This window comes from Cervus elaphus, chromosome 10 (genome assembly GCF_910594005.1).
Source record: "Cervus elaphus chromosome 10, mCerEla1.1, whole genome shotgun sequence".
NCBI classification, from domain to species: Eukaryota; Metazoa; Chordata; class Mammalia; order Artiodactyla; family Cervidae; genus Cervus; species Cervus elaphus.
In genome coordinates, this window is record NC_057824.1 from 49537978 (window position 1) to 49554616 (window position 16639).

The window sequence follows — 16639 nt, forward strand, 5'->3', positions numbered from 1 at the left end:
CTCACCTCTAGCTGGGGAATCAAGGAGGATTTGCTGCAGGAGGTGCAAACAAGCTCAGCCTTGAAGGGCAGGCAGGATTTCATTGGGAAAAGATGTAAGGTGGATGGGGGAGGCCAATCCAGCCCTGTGTTGGTGGGTCAAGTGTTTTGGGGTGGAGGCTAGGGTGCTGCTTAGGGAGAGGTCAGGTTGTGAAGGGCCTTGAGGGCCACTCTGAAGAATTGGGACTTTGGAACGAGTGGGAAATATTCATTCATTCAAGAAATATACATATAAGAGTACCTACTCAGACTTCCCTAGTGGCCCAGGAGATAGAAACCCACCTGCCGGTGCTGGGGACACAGGTTCGAGCCCTAGTCCGGGAAGATTCCACATGCCATGGAGCCACCAAGCCCATGTACCGCAACTGCTGAGCCCCTGCGCTGCAACTACTACTGAAGCTCTCACAACCTGGAGCCTGTGCGCCACAGCAAGAGAAGCCACTGCCGTGGGAAGCCCACACACCACAACAAAGAGTGGTCCTGGCTCGCTGCAACTAGAAAAAGCCAGGGCAGCAATGAAGACCCAGGGCAGCCAAAAAAAAAAAAGAATACTTACTGTTGACCAGGGACCTGGGACTAGAGCAGTGAATGAAACTGACAAGACTGCCTGCCCTGGCGGAGCTGACATTCTAGTGGAGAGATGGATGACAAACACAAAAATGAATAAAAGACAGAGGCTCTCCAATGGCAAAAAGCTTTGAAGGCCCAGGAATGTTGGAGGAGGTGGCAATTTTAGATGAAGCAGGCAGAATGCCTACTGAGAAGGTGACAAAGTGAGGGAGATAAGGGGCGATCAAAGAGGGTTCAGACAGATGAATGGGAGGGGCAGGGAGGCAGAGGCTTGAGGGTAATAATGAGGCCCCGACCTGCTCGCCTGCCCTCTGCTCGCCCACGGCCTGCTCTCGGGACCTCCCCTCAAACCTGGTGTGCCGAGTGTCAGTCTGCACCCCTCACTGTGCCCCCTCATCCTGGTTTCCCCCTCAGCACCCAGGCGGCCTCCCAGCCCCACATGGTCCTCGGAGCCCAGCCCTGGGACAAGATCCCAGCTGTGGGAGAAACACATGGACACTCACGTCCACACACGTCCGCACATGCGTTCTGTCCTGACTTCCCGCACGCCTCAGCCTCTGCTCCCCGGGTCCCCAGACTCCTGCGTCACTGCCCTGACCTGACCATGGAGAGGGGGCCGGGGCGGATGGCGGGGAGTAGACACAGCCGGAGGAGAGGGAGGAGAGGAGGAGCCGTTCTGGCTGTGGGACCTGCCTCTCCCCTCATGGCAACTTGGCAGAGGTTCCCCAGGCCTCTGCCTTCGAGAAAGGTAGATGGGCCCTGAGCAATAGCCCCTAGGTGCTGGGGCCTGCTGGACAAGGGTGACGCTGGCTCATCCGCTGGGGCTTTTGGAAAGAGAGCTGCGATTGCGGCCCAGGAGAGAAGGCAGAGGAGACGAGGGAAGAGATGGAACCTCCATCCAATCCCGAAGCCGTAGGAATCCTACCGAGAGGGCAGAGGCTGATTTGGGGGCCAACTTCAACCCAGGTGCTGATGGATACCACCCAGCAGGGTCCATCTGTCCAGCCTGGACAGCAGGGGACCCTGAGGAGGAGGAAGCTACGTGGGACTCTCCCTCCGATGCCCAGTGCCCCCTGCCAGCGCCCCCTCCATCTGCCTCTGTATCTCTAGGGCATGGTGCTGGTCCAGTGCAGGGCCAGTGCAGAAGGTCGCCACACTGTCCCCTCCAGTTATCCCCAACTGGATGGCAGGGTTGGAGACAGGCTGGCGTCATCCTGACAGCCACCAGAGTAACTTTCCCGCTGAACAAACAGCCTTATTCGGGGTATTCCCCTGAGCATGAGCCTGCAGTGGCTCCTGGTTCCTTGGAACTAAGACCCTCTGCGCTCTGCCACCCACCCACCTTTCCAGCCTGTTCTCCCACTTCGCTCACTCCCCTGCCCGCATCACAGGAGCTCAGTTACATGATTTGTTGCCTCCTGCCCTTCACTCACTGTGCCCTCCACCTGGATCACCCTCGCCCTCCCACACTATCGATCCCTTTCTTCAAGCGTTACCTCCTCTACAAAGCCTTCCCGGATTCCCCAGCAGGAAGCTGTCTCCCTGCTCTGGGCTGCCATTCTTTATGTACATCCTTTATGTCTTGGAGCTTCCCTGGTGATTCAGATGGTAAAGAATCTGCCTGCAGTGAGGGAGACCTGGGTTTGATCCCTCGGTCAGGAAGATCATCTGGAGAAGAGAATGGCAACCCATTCCCATATTCTTGCCTGGAGAATTCCACGGAGAGAGGAGCCTGGTGGGCTACAGTCCATGGGGATGCAAAGAGTCGGACACGACTGAGCGACTAACACTTCTACTTTATGCCTCAAGCCTCCCCTCTTGGGGCCACCATGTACAGCTGTCAAGGTTGAGCACTGCACAACTCCAGGGGCCGCCATTCATTTGGACCCTGATGAGAGTGGTGTTCTCTGGAGTCATGAAGCACAGGTGCTCTGTTAATCGGAGGAGAGAGCAAAGGACGAAATATAGGCAGGTCTTGTTCGCCTTGGTGCCAGCAGGCACCTGGCATGTTGCCCGTCTGCGGTCCTCGCTCAAGTGTGGCTGGCATTGTGTGGTCTGTCCACTCCAGATCACTCAACCAGAGAATGGGAGGCCTCGAGGGAGGAAGTGAGCCCCTCATCTTCTGCATGTTTGCTGGAGCCGTGCCTGGACAACCTAGCTCTGGGTTCACCGGGGCTTGAGAGGCCTTCATCTACTTCCTGAGCATGGAGCCCCTGAGGCGAGGCCTGAGAAGGGACAATCGTGACCAGAGGATGGCGGGGGTGGAGACAAGCTGGAGTTGTCCCAGCAGCCGGTTCAGATTGAATCTCCAAGAAGCAAATTTACAGCCCCCCTGAGCTAGTGCAGACCCCCAGGAAGCACGAAGTCCCAGCTGCCTGGAGTCGTGTCGGGGCGGAGAAGGGGGGGGCCTCCGGACCTCTCTGCCCTCCTCCTTTCCAATCAGTAGTTTCTCAGCCAGGCTTGGGAGCTCCGCCAGGGGCCCAGACCTTCTGTGCTGGGAAATGGGGTGGCTCAGACCTCGGAGGGTGTGATGGGGGAGGGCTTCCTGGCGCTTGGGGAACTGGGAAGGGAGTGAGGACTCGGAGAAGGGATTCCTGCTGGGAAGTCCTGTGTGAAGATCAGCTTGGAGAAACGGAGGCAATCTCTGCTTCCTTGGCCACAAGGTAGCCCCTAGGACCATATATCTGGGTTCTGTTCTCAGCGAGCAGCTCTGCCACTTCAGAAGCCTAACGAGGCTTGTCTGGTAAACAAGGGAGCCCAGATTTGGTGACCGGGTGAGCTCTGCCATTTACCAGCACCCAGCCTGGACAGGTGACCTTATGTCCGAGCCTGGGGATGGCAGAAAAAACGATAGTAACCGCTTGCCAGGACTGTTGTGTGATTATGTAACGCCCGGCACGAGGTAATCAATACATGCTACCTATTATCACTGCACCCTTGGCTTTACTATCCCTGCTATTTATCCTCGCTTTGCAGGCCTGGAGACCAGATCCCCAGCATACTCTTCAGCCTTCCTCCAGTGTCTACTGCCGCTCCTTCTGGGGAGGTGGGCATGGGTTTGTGACACCTTATCCCTGGTGTTGTAGCTGCCTCACTAAGCCACTCACTGGCAAAGGTCACGGGGACAGGGAGGTTTGGATGGAGGATGGGAGTCTCTCTGGGTGGACACCTCCACTGCTCTTTGGAGAAAGCTGCTGCCGAAACACAACTGATTGGAGCTGGGGGTAGGTCAAGACGTAGATATCAAGGCAATGCTCACACTCAGTTTATTCAAAGCCTGGAGCCGCCCAGGGATTTCTCGTCCCCTTAACATGGGTCTCAAGGACCTTGGACTGAATGAGGCCTTCGGGCCCACCCTGGACAGGCCCCGAAGCATTACCAGGCCACCTTCCTTGGTTACTAGTCTCGACTCTCCCCCAGTACTTGAGCCCTTTTAAGAGGGCACGCAAAGCACCAAGACCTCCACCTCCAGATGCACCTCCCCAACTGAGGTTTCTGTGAAGTATCAGCCGCATCCTAGGATCTCCTGCTCACAGGTACGGCTGAACATTCACAAGCTCCTTCACATGTCCTTTACCAGAAGGACATCCTTTACCCACGTCCTTCCCATCCTTTACCAGAAGACAGAGGTGCTAAATTGGCCACAGTAGCTTTCCTGTCCAAACAAAAATAAAACATCAATTCAAAAGCACCCATAAATGTCATTTAGGAAGATGAAGTCTTAAGTGGTTATTTTCATAGACTTCTCTCTTGGTGGGATAACCTTTGCCTCATCCCCAAATCTGCAGTGGGTCATCTCTTCCCTTCAGAAGTACATTTATACACACCTCTTGTCCATCTTCCCCACAGGCTCCAGGGTTTGTTCTCCCAGCTCCTGACCAAGCACCAGGAACTCCCCTGGACAGAGTGCAAGGAAGCTCCTAGAAGGATCATCCACCCACCCAGACCAGTTCACGTGTCCTGAGGGCCCGTCTTCTTTCCCGTTGCCAGTGCCACAAAAGTAAAAGCCAGCAGGACTAAGAACCCAGCCTTGTAGATCAAACACACACAAACCACCTTCCCTCCCCTCTCCCCATCTCCATGAAGAGGACCAAACCATTCCTTAGCAAAATAGCTCACGCTACCAACAGTTCCCCTATTTTTGGAGCCCTTGCTAATGCCAGGACAGCTCCAAGCACTATGTAAATTATTTGTCTTTCTAAATCTATCTGTCCTTTTTCCTATTAGTTTTTAGAGACCCAGGGGTTTGTACCTCTCTGGGCAGACCTGGCACCTAACACGGATTCCGCACAAGCAGTGGATTCTCAATAATACTAGAGATGAGGAGGGAAGACAAGCATTTCAAATCTGACCTCGGGGGATCTGTTTTTGAAGTAGGAGGTCATTTTGCGCTCACTGTGGGCTCTGTAGCTGTTGAGCAAAAAGAAGGGAGGGGAACTGCATCTGGACACCCTTTCTGCCCCCATCACCTTCCCACTTCCCAAGCTGTGATGGAAGACACTGCAGAGAACCGGGAGAGGGAGGGGAGCAGAGGTGGCTGGTGGCCTCCCTACAGGAGTGCAGAGCTCCTTGCCCCATCCGCCAGGCGTGGACTCTGACAGATGCAGGTGCCTTCCCCACACCCCCTACCTGCCCCCACACCCTCTCTTCCTTCGGTGGCAACGTCTAGGGGCTGTTTCTGCCGCTGAGGGAAGCCCCACTGGCAAGCAGTGAGAGAACATGGAGCAGAAACAACAAACAAATAAGCTGGAAGATGTCGCAGCCAAAACAAACCAAAGGCAAAAGGGCTGCTGCTACCACCTCTGCTGGGCCTGGGCCAGGAGCAGAGAGACCAGAGCACATACGTGCAAAGACACACACAGTTCCCTCCAGCTCCCTGCTGGCTCCCCACTCTGTTACTGGGGCCTCCTAGGCAAGGGAGCCTTGCAGTCAAGGCTGATAGGGAAATTCGGATGGGAGGGAGTTGGGGGGATCTGATAAGAATCATCTCCAGTCTGTCCCCCTCAAATCTCCCCAGTGCTTCCTACTTTGTAGCTGCCGAGTGACCTCTAGTCCTACAACACACCGTGCCTGTTCGTGAGTCCCCTTTGTGCACGCTGATGCCTCTGCCTAATGCCACCTCTCCCGTCTCTTCTGCCTGGCAAACTCCTCTTCATACTTCAAAACCCAGGTCAAAGGTGAAACCATCTCAGACGTCACCAGGAAGTTAGCCATTCCCTTTTCTGTGCTTCTCTATTGTGGCTATTCTTATCTCTTACATCACACATCTTATTCACTGCACAAAAACTGTTATTCCACCTTCCCAACTAAATGGTCAACTCCTTGAAGGTAGTGGCCGTTTTATACCCACCTTTGTATCCCCAGGGCCCGGCCCAGGCCTTGTGGCTCACAGCAGGCACTTGGCCTGTGTTGAGTCATTAGAATGAAGCACCAGTCCTTCTGTGAAGAGTTCACTTTCCTATTCCACTGGCAGTCACTTCCACAGCATGAGTCCCTCCTCCGCAGGAACCCTCAAGCCAGAGGGAGAGGTTTTGCTAAACGAGAAGGCTGATTTTCAGAACCCCAAACCAAACTGCGTTCAAGCAAACTAGAACCAAATTCAAATTTAGATCAAAGTCTTTCAAGCTCTTGTGACCTCCCCCAACAGTAAAATCAATGTCATAACTAGCATGTGTCTATATACATATCTATAAAACTGCCAACAAAATATTACCATGGAAGTTATTTTTTACTTGATTTTTAAAAAGGTTTTGACCTAGTAAATCAAGACCCTCATATGGGTTATCAACCACTCTGATAAACATTGCTTTAGATGACTTGTTTTATAAATAGGAAAAATCAGATCCTCCTACAAATATCCAAGCAAATAAGTGCTTATGACCTGTGTACCCAGTAAGTCAGAGGGAAAGCTTTTCTTTCCCACTCAGAACAGCCCAGCCACAGGGTGTGAAGGGCTCTGGACCACAGCTGTCTAGAACACTTTGGATCCCCCAGGACCATGAATCAAATGAAGCAGTGTCAATCCCTCCCACAACCTAATACAAAGGAGGCCCCATCGTTGTCTTTCTCTCTCCATAAGCCCTCATCCTTCCTGTGCCCAGGAACTACCAACAGAGAAGCTGATACTTTCCTCACACACAACTAGACCCCAGATGCTCGCCAGCAGGCAGGAGTATATACTTTATTCTCCCTGCCTTCTTATGCGAGGATGAAATATTTTAAAACAAACACTGGGATTGTCAGGCTTCTGCACTGCACTAACATTTGTCTTATGTTGCAATGTCTGTAGGACAATTTATGCTCTTTCTATGAAAGCAGGAAACACCAGGGTTCCCCTCCTGTATCTAAATCTTTGTCAAGTTTCTTCCTATTCTCCTCTCCAGAATTTACAGGGCAGAGGCAGTGCAGCGGGATGGGTGGCCAGGCACCAACATAACTTGAAACTTTTTATTGTACAGGACAATGGCTACAGACCACAAAGATCCAAGAAGACCCACTGCTTGGGCCCAACAAAAGACGGTATTTGCCCTCTCAATTCAGAGTCCTCCGGGCTGCCAGGGGATGGGCTTTTTCCTACATGGCTCTGGCTGAAGATCCATGACAGTACTCAGGACAAGAAGAGCCACATCTGAGCCCCAGGTGTATGGGGGTGGGTGGATAAGGTGGGCCAGCCTCATCTCAGTTACTTGGGCGTGACCCTGAAGACGCGGATATGGATGGCAGAGTTGTTGCGGATCCGGGTCAGCGGCTCTCGTGAATCCGTCTCTGGTTCCAGCTCATCGACAAGTTCCACGGTGGAGGTATTGGCAGCCACTTGCAAGGACCCGAAGCTGCCCGCCTGCAGTTGTAAGGCAATGTTGATGGCCCGGTTGATGGCCAGGCCCAAGCCGTGGATGTAGATCTCACTGCATGCGTTCTGACCCCGCGCCCCTCCGTCCAACAGCTTCTGGCAGCGGGCCAGCTGCGCCTTAAAGTCAGTCTTCATGTTGACATAGATGTCATTGGGCCTCCGGGGCAGGCGGTGGGGAAGCCGCTTCCGCAGGGTGTACTCCACCGGGTCCAGCTCAGCCTCGACGGTCCCGCGGGGCTCTCGGTTTTCGGCCATGCTGTGCGCCCTGGCACGGGAAAGGGACGAGATCAGCCAAGGGTGAGGAGTGACCCACGCTTCCTTCCCCACCCGGTTTCCAGCCCGAAGGGTGCACACGGGAGGGGGCGCGCTCGACGCCCCTCTTCCCTTCCACTCTCAGTCCCCTCCCACTCACCTCCAGCTCCCGCAGCCCCCCCACCCTCAGTTCCCGGACAGGCATCACATCGCTCCCCACCTCGGGTCCCTCCACCGCCCCCTTTCCCCAGCTCTCCAGCGCCTACTCTCTCCGGTCCCCGTGTTCTCCACGAGCACACGGCCCGCTCCCTTGCCAGGCCACTCGAGCGTTGCGCCGACTGGCCGGAGTAGGTGGCGCTGCCCGCGACCACCGGAGCCCCAGCAGGGAAGAGAAGCGAGACGCGCCGCCCGGACACCGGAACGCTGAAGCCCTGCCGGCGCGAGGCGTCGGAAAAGGGTGCCGAGTGCGCACGCGCGCCCATCCCCAGCCACGGCTAGGCCCGCGGCATCCACGAATCGCCTTCCCGGCCTCCGTTCTCCCCGCCCCTTTCCTCAGAGCTCGCAAAACCGCGCGATGTGTTTGAATAACGCGAGGCTTCCGAGGCTGACGGGATCTACCACGTGTACGCCTCCCAGGCGGGGCGCGGAGGCGGGAGGCGTGTACCAAGTCCGAGCCCGGGGAGGACTTGGGTAGGGCAGTTCAGTTCAGTTCAGTTCAGTCGTTCAGTCGTGTCCGACTCTTTGCGACCCCATGAATCGCAGCACGCCAGGCCTCCCTGTCCATCACCAACTCCCGGAGTTCACTCAAACTCATGCCCATAGAGTCGGTGATGCCATCCAGCCATCTCATCCTCTGTCGTCCCCTTCTCCTCCTGTCCCCGATCCCTCCCAGCATCAGGGTCTTTTCCAATGAGTCAACTCTTCGCATGAGGTGGCCAAAGTATTGGAGTTTCAGGGTCGGGCTTTTTGCGGCCAGTCCAAGTCCCCGGTTCGCGAGGGGTGGGTGGGTGGGTGGGTGTCCCCAAAGGGAGAATGGAGGAGAGGAGGCTATTGTAGGGGCTTTGAGAATTTGGGAGTCAGGGCCTTCCAAAGATGATAGGGAGGGCGCCGAGTTCCATAGAAAGTGATCGGGAAGGTGTCTGCGTCTGTTGCGGTCCCTCGGGTCAGGAGGCGTGGCAGAGTTGGCAGACCGACTTCCCGCCCAAGGTTTGCGTCGCCTAAAGACCGAGAGCGGGTAAACGAGTGCCTAGGCCCGGTACTTGTGGGAGGACAGCGCTCTGAGACCCCTCTGCAGTTCACGGGGAGCCGTCCTCCCATTCCTCTGGCAGGGCTGACTCAAAGGCCAATCCCTTGGGGACCGAGGGCTATGAGCCGTTGTGGTTGAATCACTATGAACTGCAGCTCGCTAGGCTTCCGTGTCCTTCACTATCTCTGGGAGCTTGCTCAAATTTATGTCCATTGAGTCGGTGATGCCATCCAATCATCTTATCCTCTGTTGGCCCCTTCTCCTGAGCCGTAAGCCTCCCCCTCCCAAGCCTTCACAGCTTGCTTGTGGCCCCCCCTGACCCACTCAGACCCCTCAACTGCCCTCCAGCTCTGCGGTCACTGCGACCACTCGGAAGCTGGGACGTGCGCCCCCTGGCGGGAAGCGGGGCGCAGCACTTTGGGGGATTGGTGGCTCCCCAAGACCACTGGGAAGGGGCTCTCTGCCCAGATTGGTTTAGCTTTTGGAGAATTACATTCGAAAATGAGTTAGACCTGCATTGGAGACCTCAACTACTCTCCTCTGAAGTTTCCTCATCACTCAAATAGGGATGACAATTCCCATCTTGCTACTGAGTTTCAAAACCCAATATAACCTTATAAACTGTAAGCCTACACGTGTGAATTGGCATTTTTATGTCCCCCCAGACCGCTCTCTTATTGCCTAGGGTGGCTTTTGACCCCATATGACTAAAGGTTGGAAAGAGGCTAGGCTCTTGCAAACTTAACTTCCCAGCACCATTTAAAGCCTGAGCTTCTTTTTTTAAGCTTCAGATTCTTATGTTAGGTGGCATTTATTTGGGGGTGAAGAGGAAAGGCTGGCTGCAACTCTTCTGTCTCAGTAGTGACATCTTAACTGAATTTTATATATATATATATATATAATTTGGTTGCGCTGGGTCTTAGTTGGGGCACATGGTTCTTCAGTTGCAGTATATGGGATCTAGTTACCTGCCTGGGGATGGAACCCAGGCTCTGTGCATTGGGAGTGTGGAGTCTTAGCCACTAGACCATCAGGGAAGTCCCTGAACTGAATTTTGATGGGCAAACAGGAGTTCTTCAGGGAACCAAGGAGTTTTCTGGAATCACTGAACACTATTTCTAAAACAACAGATGCATAATTTAAGTTTTCACCTTAAGGAACTAGAAAAAATAAAGCCAAAGGGAGAAGATGGGAGGAAATAAAAAGAGCAAATATCAATGAAACTGAACACAGAAGTAAACTCAAACTACAAGCTGGTTCTTTGCAAAGATCAATAAATTAGTAAGTCTCTAGCAAGACTGACAAGAAAGAACAAGAGAAAGAAGACTCAAATTATGATTCCCAGAAATGAAAGAGGGAACAGCATTAAAACCCCCTCACGTTATAATATTCTTAGAGAATACTACTAACAACTCTACATAGATGAATTCCACAACACAGATAAAATGGAGGCATCCCTGCTGGCTCAGACAGTAAATAACCTGCCTGCAATGCAGGAGGCCTGGGTTCAATCCCTGGGTGGGGAAGAGTCCCTGGAGGAGGGCATGACAACCCACTCCAATATTCTTGCCTGGAGAATCCCCAAGGACAGAGGAGCCTGGCGGGGTACAGTCCATGGGGTGGCAGAGTCGGACACTAAGCGACTAAGCACATACTGGCAATAAGCAATCAGAAGCCAAAATTTAAAATCATTCACAATCATTCCAGAGAGGGGGGAAGAGGGTGGAGGAAGGGAGGGGGAGGGAAAATATTTACATATAAGTTTAACAAAAACATGTACAAAATGTGTATGCTAAAAAATACAAAATGCTAATCAAAGAAATCAAAGAAGATCTAAATTAATGAAGAGATAGATATTGGAAGACCAAAATATTATGTCAGTGCTCCCAAAGTTTCATGCAATTCCTATGAAACCCCAGCCAAAAGTTTTATAGATGTAGACAAGTTTATTGTAAAATTTATATGGAAAGGCAAGGGAAGTTAAAGCAACTTTGAAAAATGAAAAGTTGGAATCACACTACCTGATTTTAAGACTTATTGTCTAAACACAGTATCAAGACAGTGTGGTACCTGCCAAGGGACAGGCACAAAAGTCAATAAAATGGAGTAGAGAACCCAGAAATAGGTTCACACAAGTACAGCCAGCTGATTTTTGACAAAGGTGCAAAAGCAGCAGAATGGGGAAAGATGAGTCTTGTCAACAAGTAGTGCTAAAACAATTGAATAAATAGGCAAAGAATTGAAATTGAATTCTCAGCCCAATGCAAAGAAATTAACATAAAATGGATGGTAGATCTAAACATAAAATGTAAAATTATAAAACTGTTAGAAGAAATATAGGAGAAAAAAAGTCTTCATGACATATAGTCAGGTAAAGAGTTCTTAGATACAACTCCAAGGGCACAATCCATTAAAGAAAAGAATTAACTGTACTTCATCAAAATTAAAAATCTTTTCCTCTGTGAAAGGGCACCCAGCCATAGTCTGGGAAGAAAATACCTGCAAATTGTATATCCAACAATGGACTTGTCTCCAGATTAGAAAACTCTCTAAACTCAAGCATTTGAAAACAATTAGAAAATGGGCTTGAACAAAGGGGTTTTTTTTAGCAAATAGGGTATGAGGATGACAAATAAGCACAGAAGATGTTCAACATCATTAGCCACGATGGAAATGCAATTAAAATCATGATGAGATGCCACTCCCCACCTATTGTTTCTTCTGTTGTTTAGTCCTAAGTCCTGTTGGACTCTTTTGTGACCCTACGGACTGTAGCCCGCCAGGCTCCTCTGTCTATGGGATTTCCCAGGCAAGGATACTGGAGTGGGTTGCCATTTTCTTCTCCAGGGAATCTTCCCGCCCCTGGGATCAAACCCAAGTCTCCTGCATTGGCAGGCAGATTCTTTACCGCTGAGCCACCAGGGAAGCCCTTACCCCCCTATTAAAATGTCTAAAATAAAAAATTTTGGACTTCCCTTGTGACATCAATAACCTCAGATATGCAAATGACACCACCCTTATGGCAGAAAGTGAAGAAGAACTAAAGAGCCTCTTGATGAAAGTGAAAGAGGAGAGTGAAAAAGCTGGCTTAAAACTCAGCATTCAAAAAACGAAGATCATGGCATCCCGTCCCATCACTTCATGGCAAACAGATGGGGAAACAATGGAAACAGTGACAGACTTTATTTTATTGGGCTTCAAAATCACTGCAGATGGTGACCGCAGCCATGAAATTGAAAGATGCTTGCTCCTTGGAAGAAAAGCTATGACCAACCTAGACAGCATATTAAAAAGCAGAGACATTACTTTGCCAACAAAGGTCTGTCTAGTCGAAGCTATGGTTTTTCCAGTAGTCATGTATGGATGTTGAGAATTGGACCATAAAGAAAGCTGAGTGCTGAAGAATTGATGCTTCTGAACTGTGGTGTTGGAGAAGAGTCTTGAGAATCCGTTGGACTGCCAGGATATCAAACCAGTCCATCCTAAAGGAAATCAGTCCTGAATATTCATTGGAAGGACTGATGCTGAGGCTGAAGTTCCAATATTTTGGCCACCTGATGCAAAGAACTGACTCACTGGGAAAGACCCTGATGCTGGGCAAGATTGAAGGCAGGAGAAGGGGATGACAGAGGACGAGATGGTTGGATGGCATCACTGACTCGGACATGAGTTTGAGCAAGCTCCGGGAGTTGGTGATGGACAGGGAAGCCTGGCGTGCTGCAGTCCATGGGGTCACAGAGTCGGACATGACTGAGCGACTGAACTGACTGTGGTCTAGTGGTTAAGAATCTTCCTACCAATGCAGGGGACACGGGTTCAGTCTCTGGTCTGGGAAGATCCCATGTGCCACAGGACAACTAAGCCCATGCACCACAACTACTGAGGCCCATTGGCTCTATGCAGCCCGTGTGCTGCAACTACTGAAGCCAGCACGTCCCAGAACCTGTGATCTGCAAAGAGAAGCCCCCACAGCGAGAAGCCAAAGCATCACAACTAGGGAGAAGCCCCCACTCTCTGCAACTAAAGAAAGCCCGTACTCAGCAAAGAGGACCCAGTGCAACCCCAAATAAAAATAATTTAAAAAAAATTTTTTTGACAATAGTAAGTGTTTATGAGAATGCAAAGAAATTGAATCTCTCATACACTGTGGAAATCTTCAATGGTCTGGTCACTCTGGAAAATAGTTTGGCAATTTCTTCTAACACTAAACTCACACTCACCACATGACCCAGCACTCACGGAAATTCACAAACTCGTACATGAATGTCCACAGCAGTTTTATTTGTAATAGCCCCAGATTGGGAACAATCCATGCATTTTTAAATGGGTGACTGGTTAAAGTGTGGTACATCCATATGATGGAATACTACTCAGCAATAAAGTTGGATCAAGGAGACTCGTTAGGCTGCTGGAAGACTAGAAACATCCTTGAACAATACTGGACCAAGCAGTTCATGGTTTACTGTGAAAAGCGAACAAGATGAGCGAGGCAGTGTAACCACTGCTCAGCGGGGAGCATGTAGAGGGTTCCGTGGACCCCCAAGGAGGCAAAGCCAATATAACCTTGGGGGATGCAAGGTTTTCCAAAGGAAGCAATGTCTAAGGCGAGGCAGGAATATCTAGTAGTGGGGCACAGATCCTGTGCAGTTCCTGGAAGGTTTGAGCTCTAGGAGATGGAGAAAACAAAGGAATGAGCAGAAGACTCAGAAAGAGAAGCTGGTGAAGTAGGAGGAAAACCAAAGGTGATATGGAAACCAGGTGAAGAAAGCATTTCCTGGAGGAGGTAGTGACCGACTGTGTCAAACACTGATGACAGGCCACACTGGATTTAGCAATGTGGTGATTTTGCATTGGTGACTTGACAAGCATTTACACTTGATCAACCAAAGAACTTCGCTCATGGCAGCAAGTAATTCTGAATACAACAAATTAATTGTAAGGCCCATTTTGTCTGATAATTAACAATAAATAAGCAGTGTTAATGAACTATCATTCCATTACACAGGCTGCCTGTCTTTTCACGATATCTAGAATGTTTTCCAAACTCTGACATATAAACTCTGACAGACACAGACATATAAACTCTGACAGATAAACATAAAGGCTCTCAACTTAGGTGGGTGAAGCCAGGTATTGTAATACACTGATCTGACACTAAGATGGTCCTTACTTTTTGCATTTCATGGAAGGCAAACACTGCGGGGGAATCTGCCATTAGAAAAAAAGGCAGAGAGGTTGGCTGTTCAGTCTTACTTGAGACCTCTCTTAAACCGAGATATTTCACAGCACAGTATTCTTGCCTGTGAGAGAGTCCCATGGACGGAGGAGCTGGTGGACTACAGTGCATGGGGTTGCAAAGTCGGACACGACTGAGCGACTTCACTTCACTTCACCTGAATAAACAAAAATCTTAGGTCCAAGTGATTTCCTCATTCAGAAATTTTTCTTTAATTTTGTATAGAAAATTCACAGCTCTGAATTATGTCATTTCGCAAAGAGGCTGCATATACAATTCAACTTCCACAGTGTCACCGGCAGCAGAAGCATTCCCACTCTATAGCTGGGGCGTAATTACTTGGCCAGGATCACAAGCTGGTACACAGGGAACCCAGGGTGACTGATCACTCACTCCCAATTTTCCACCCTGGAGTCTGGCGTGCTCTCCCTAGGAAAGTACTCCTCCTCAATCAAAAGCATTTTCATGGGGACTTTCCTAGTGGTTAAGACTCTGCACTGCCAATGCAGGGGGAGCCCAGGTTCGGTCCCTGGGCAGGGAACTAAGATCCCACATGCTGTGGGGTGAGGCCAAAAGATTAAAAAAATAAAATCATGCTAGCAGTCAAAGCCCTAAACTTTTAAGTTCCTCTTCGCTTCTCATCCAACGGGCAATCCAGGTTGGCAATCTTCTCCCATCAGCCTGGACTGTCACTATTCTAAAGCCGATGCCCACTTTTCTCAAATCTACCCAAGTCCTGCCCTTCCTGCTCCACACAAGCCACCACTGTCCCTGACTGCCTCTACTTCACAGGGATCCCCCTTTTCCCCTGTAACATTTCTCTACTGTAACTGACAATCTCATGTTTGCTAACTAATAATTAAAACATGCTAAGACCTTAACAGGGAGGCCTGGCGTGCTGCGATTCATGGGGTCACAAAGAGTCGGACACGACTGAGCGGCTGAACTGAACTGAAGACCTTACTCAGAGGGGAAGACACAATCTGGAAAAGTGAAGAAACAAAACAGCAACAACAAAAGTTGTGGAGTAAGAAAAAAACAGCTGCCATAACTGAGAATCTTTTTCTATGAGAACTTGACTTGAGATTGGATTCTGCTGATACATTTTCATACAGTATTAACAATCTGAATCTCCTGGACTCAGAAGGCCCTACTAGCTAACATTTGTGAAGTGCTTGCCCTATGCCAAGTACTGTGTTCCAGCACTTTACCATACAATCTAGAGACTCAGAGATTAGTAAAGTGCCCATGGCCATAGTCTGGAATGGATACAAGCCCTCAGCTTTTATCAAAAAATATATTTATTTATTATTTGGCTGCAGCGGATTTTGGTTGCAGCCTGCTGAATCTTTAGTTGTGGCACGTGGGATCTATTTCCCAGGCCAGGGAGTGAACCAAGGCCCCCTGCATTGGGAGCAGGGACCCACTGGACCACCAGTGAAGTCCCAACAAGCCCTCGCTTTAAACAGTTGGATTTTGCAGCCTCTGAGCAAGCAGCTTCACTGACTACAATGAGACAGGAATCCTGATTGCAAGAAAGTCAAGGGAACTGAAAAAAGCAGACATGAAAACTGCAAGTGCACAGAAGCCTGGGGTGTGCTCCGCGCAAGAACAAAGGGCCTTCCTGGTAGCTCCCGAGGTCCGCGATCCGTTTTGGCACCACACAGAGGGCTCAAGTTCCAAGTTTGAATTTACCTTTCCTGGTCCTGAGGATTACATTGTTTTTGGTAACGGCTGTTTTAGAAAGCTGGGAAGTGAGAGTCTACATTCTGGAGTAACTTCCAAAGAAAACGGTGAAAACACACGCAAAACTTTTTCATCCTCATAAAGTTTAGGAATCGGAAAAGTCATTCTTGAAAACCTCCTTTTTAAACAAAGACGATGTCAATCTACTTCTTGTGTTTGCATAGTAGTTTCTCTCTTGCCAAAGCCTCTCACACGCACCTATTTTAATTCTTTCAGCACTCTGGAAAGGGAGTGGAATGGGGGCCGGGGATGGGGCGGAGAAAAGCATCAATACCTTACTATATAATAGAAACTGGGGCCCGATAGCGTTAAAGCGTTAAATCCTTTGCCCCCGAGGTCTAGGGGCCACTCAGTGGAGGAGTCAGATAGAAACTCCAAATCTCACCAACCAGCGCTGCCACGGACAGTTTCTAAATCATTCGGCTCCTCGTTTACTTCATACACCCCGGGATATCTGACGAACACACCTCCGGGTTGTATGTGGTCTCCTTCAACCCAGGCGGGCTTCCCGGAGGAAGCCGACCGTCCGGAGATTGGCGATGCGGCCAGAGACGGCCTTCGTCGCGATGGTCGCGCGTCACGTGCCGGGGGCTGCCGGGGAGCACCCCCGGGACACCCTCACCCCCCCCACCCCCGGCCCCGCGGCAGGCCGGGTCACGTGAGGAACCGGGCTCCCGGGTCACGTGCCGGGGTCGGGGGGG

General features: G+C 50.6%; 1 protein-coding gene across 4 annotated transcripts; it reads right to left on the bottom strand.

Moving 5' to 3' along the window:
- Nucleotides 1–7041: 7041 nt before the first annotated feature.
- Nucleotides 7042–16544, bottom strand: POP7 (POP7 homolog, ribonuclease P/MRP subunit). 4 transcript variants are annotated; one of them, XM_043915119.1, is made up of 2 exons: nucleotides 16406–16544; nucleotides 7042–7723 (listed from the first exon to the last, which is right to left on the bottom strand). In XM_043915119.1, the coding sequence occupies exon 2, from the start codon at nucleotides 7711–7713 to the stop codon at nucleotides 7291–7293; it is 423 nt and encodes a 140-aa protein (XP_043771054.1). In that variant the 5' UTR covers nucleotides 7714–7723; nucleotides 16406–16544; the 3' UTR covers nucleotides 7042–7290. The 4 variants fall into 4 exon arrangements, with proteins under 4 accessions (XP_043771054.1, XP_043771055.1, XP_043771056.1 ...); XM_043915120.1 differs by lacking the exon at nucleotides 16406–16544 and adding an exon at nucleotides 16324–16341; XM_043915121.1 differs by lacking the exon at nucleotides 16406–16544 and adding an exon at nucleotides 7977–8237.
- Between the last annotated feature and the right edge of the window lie 95 nt (nucleotides 16545–16639).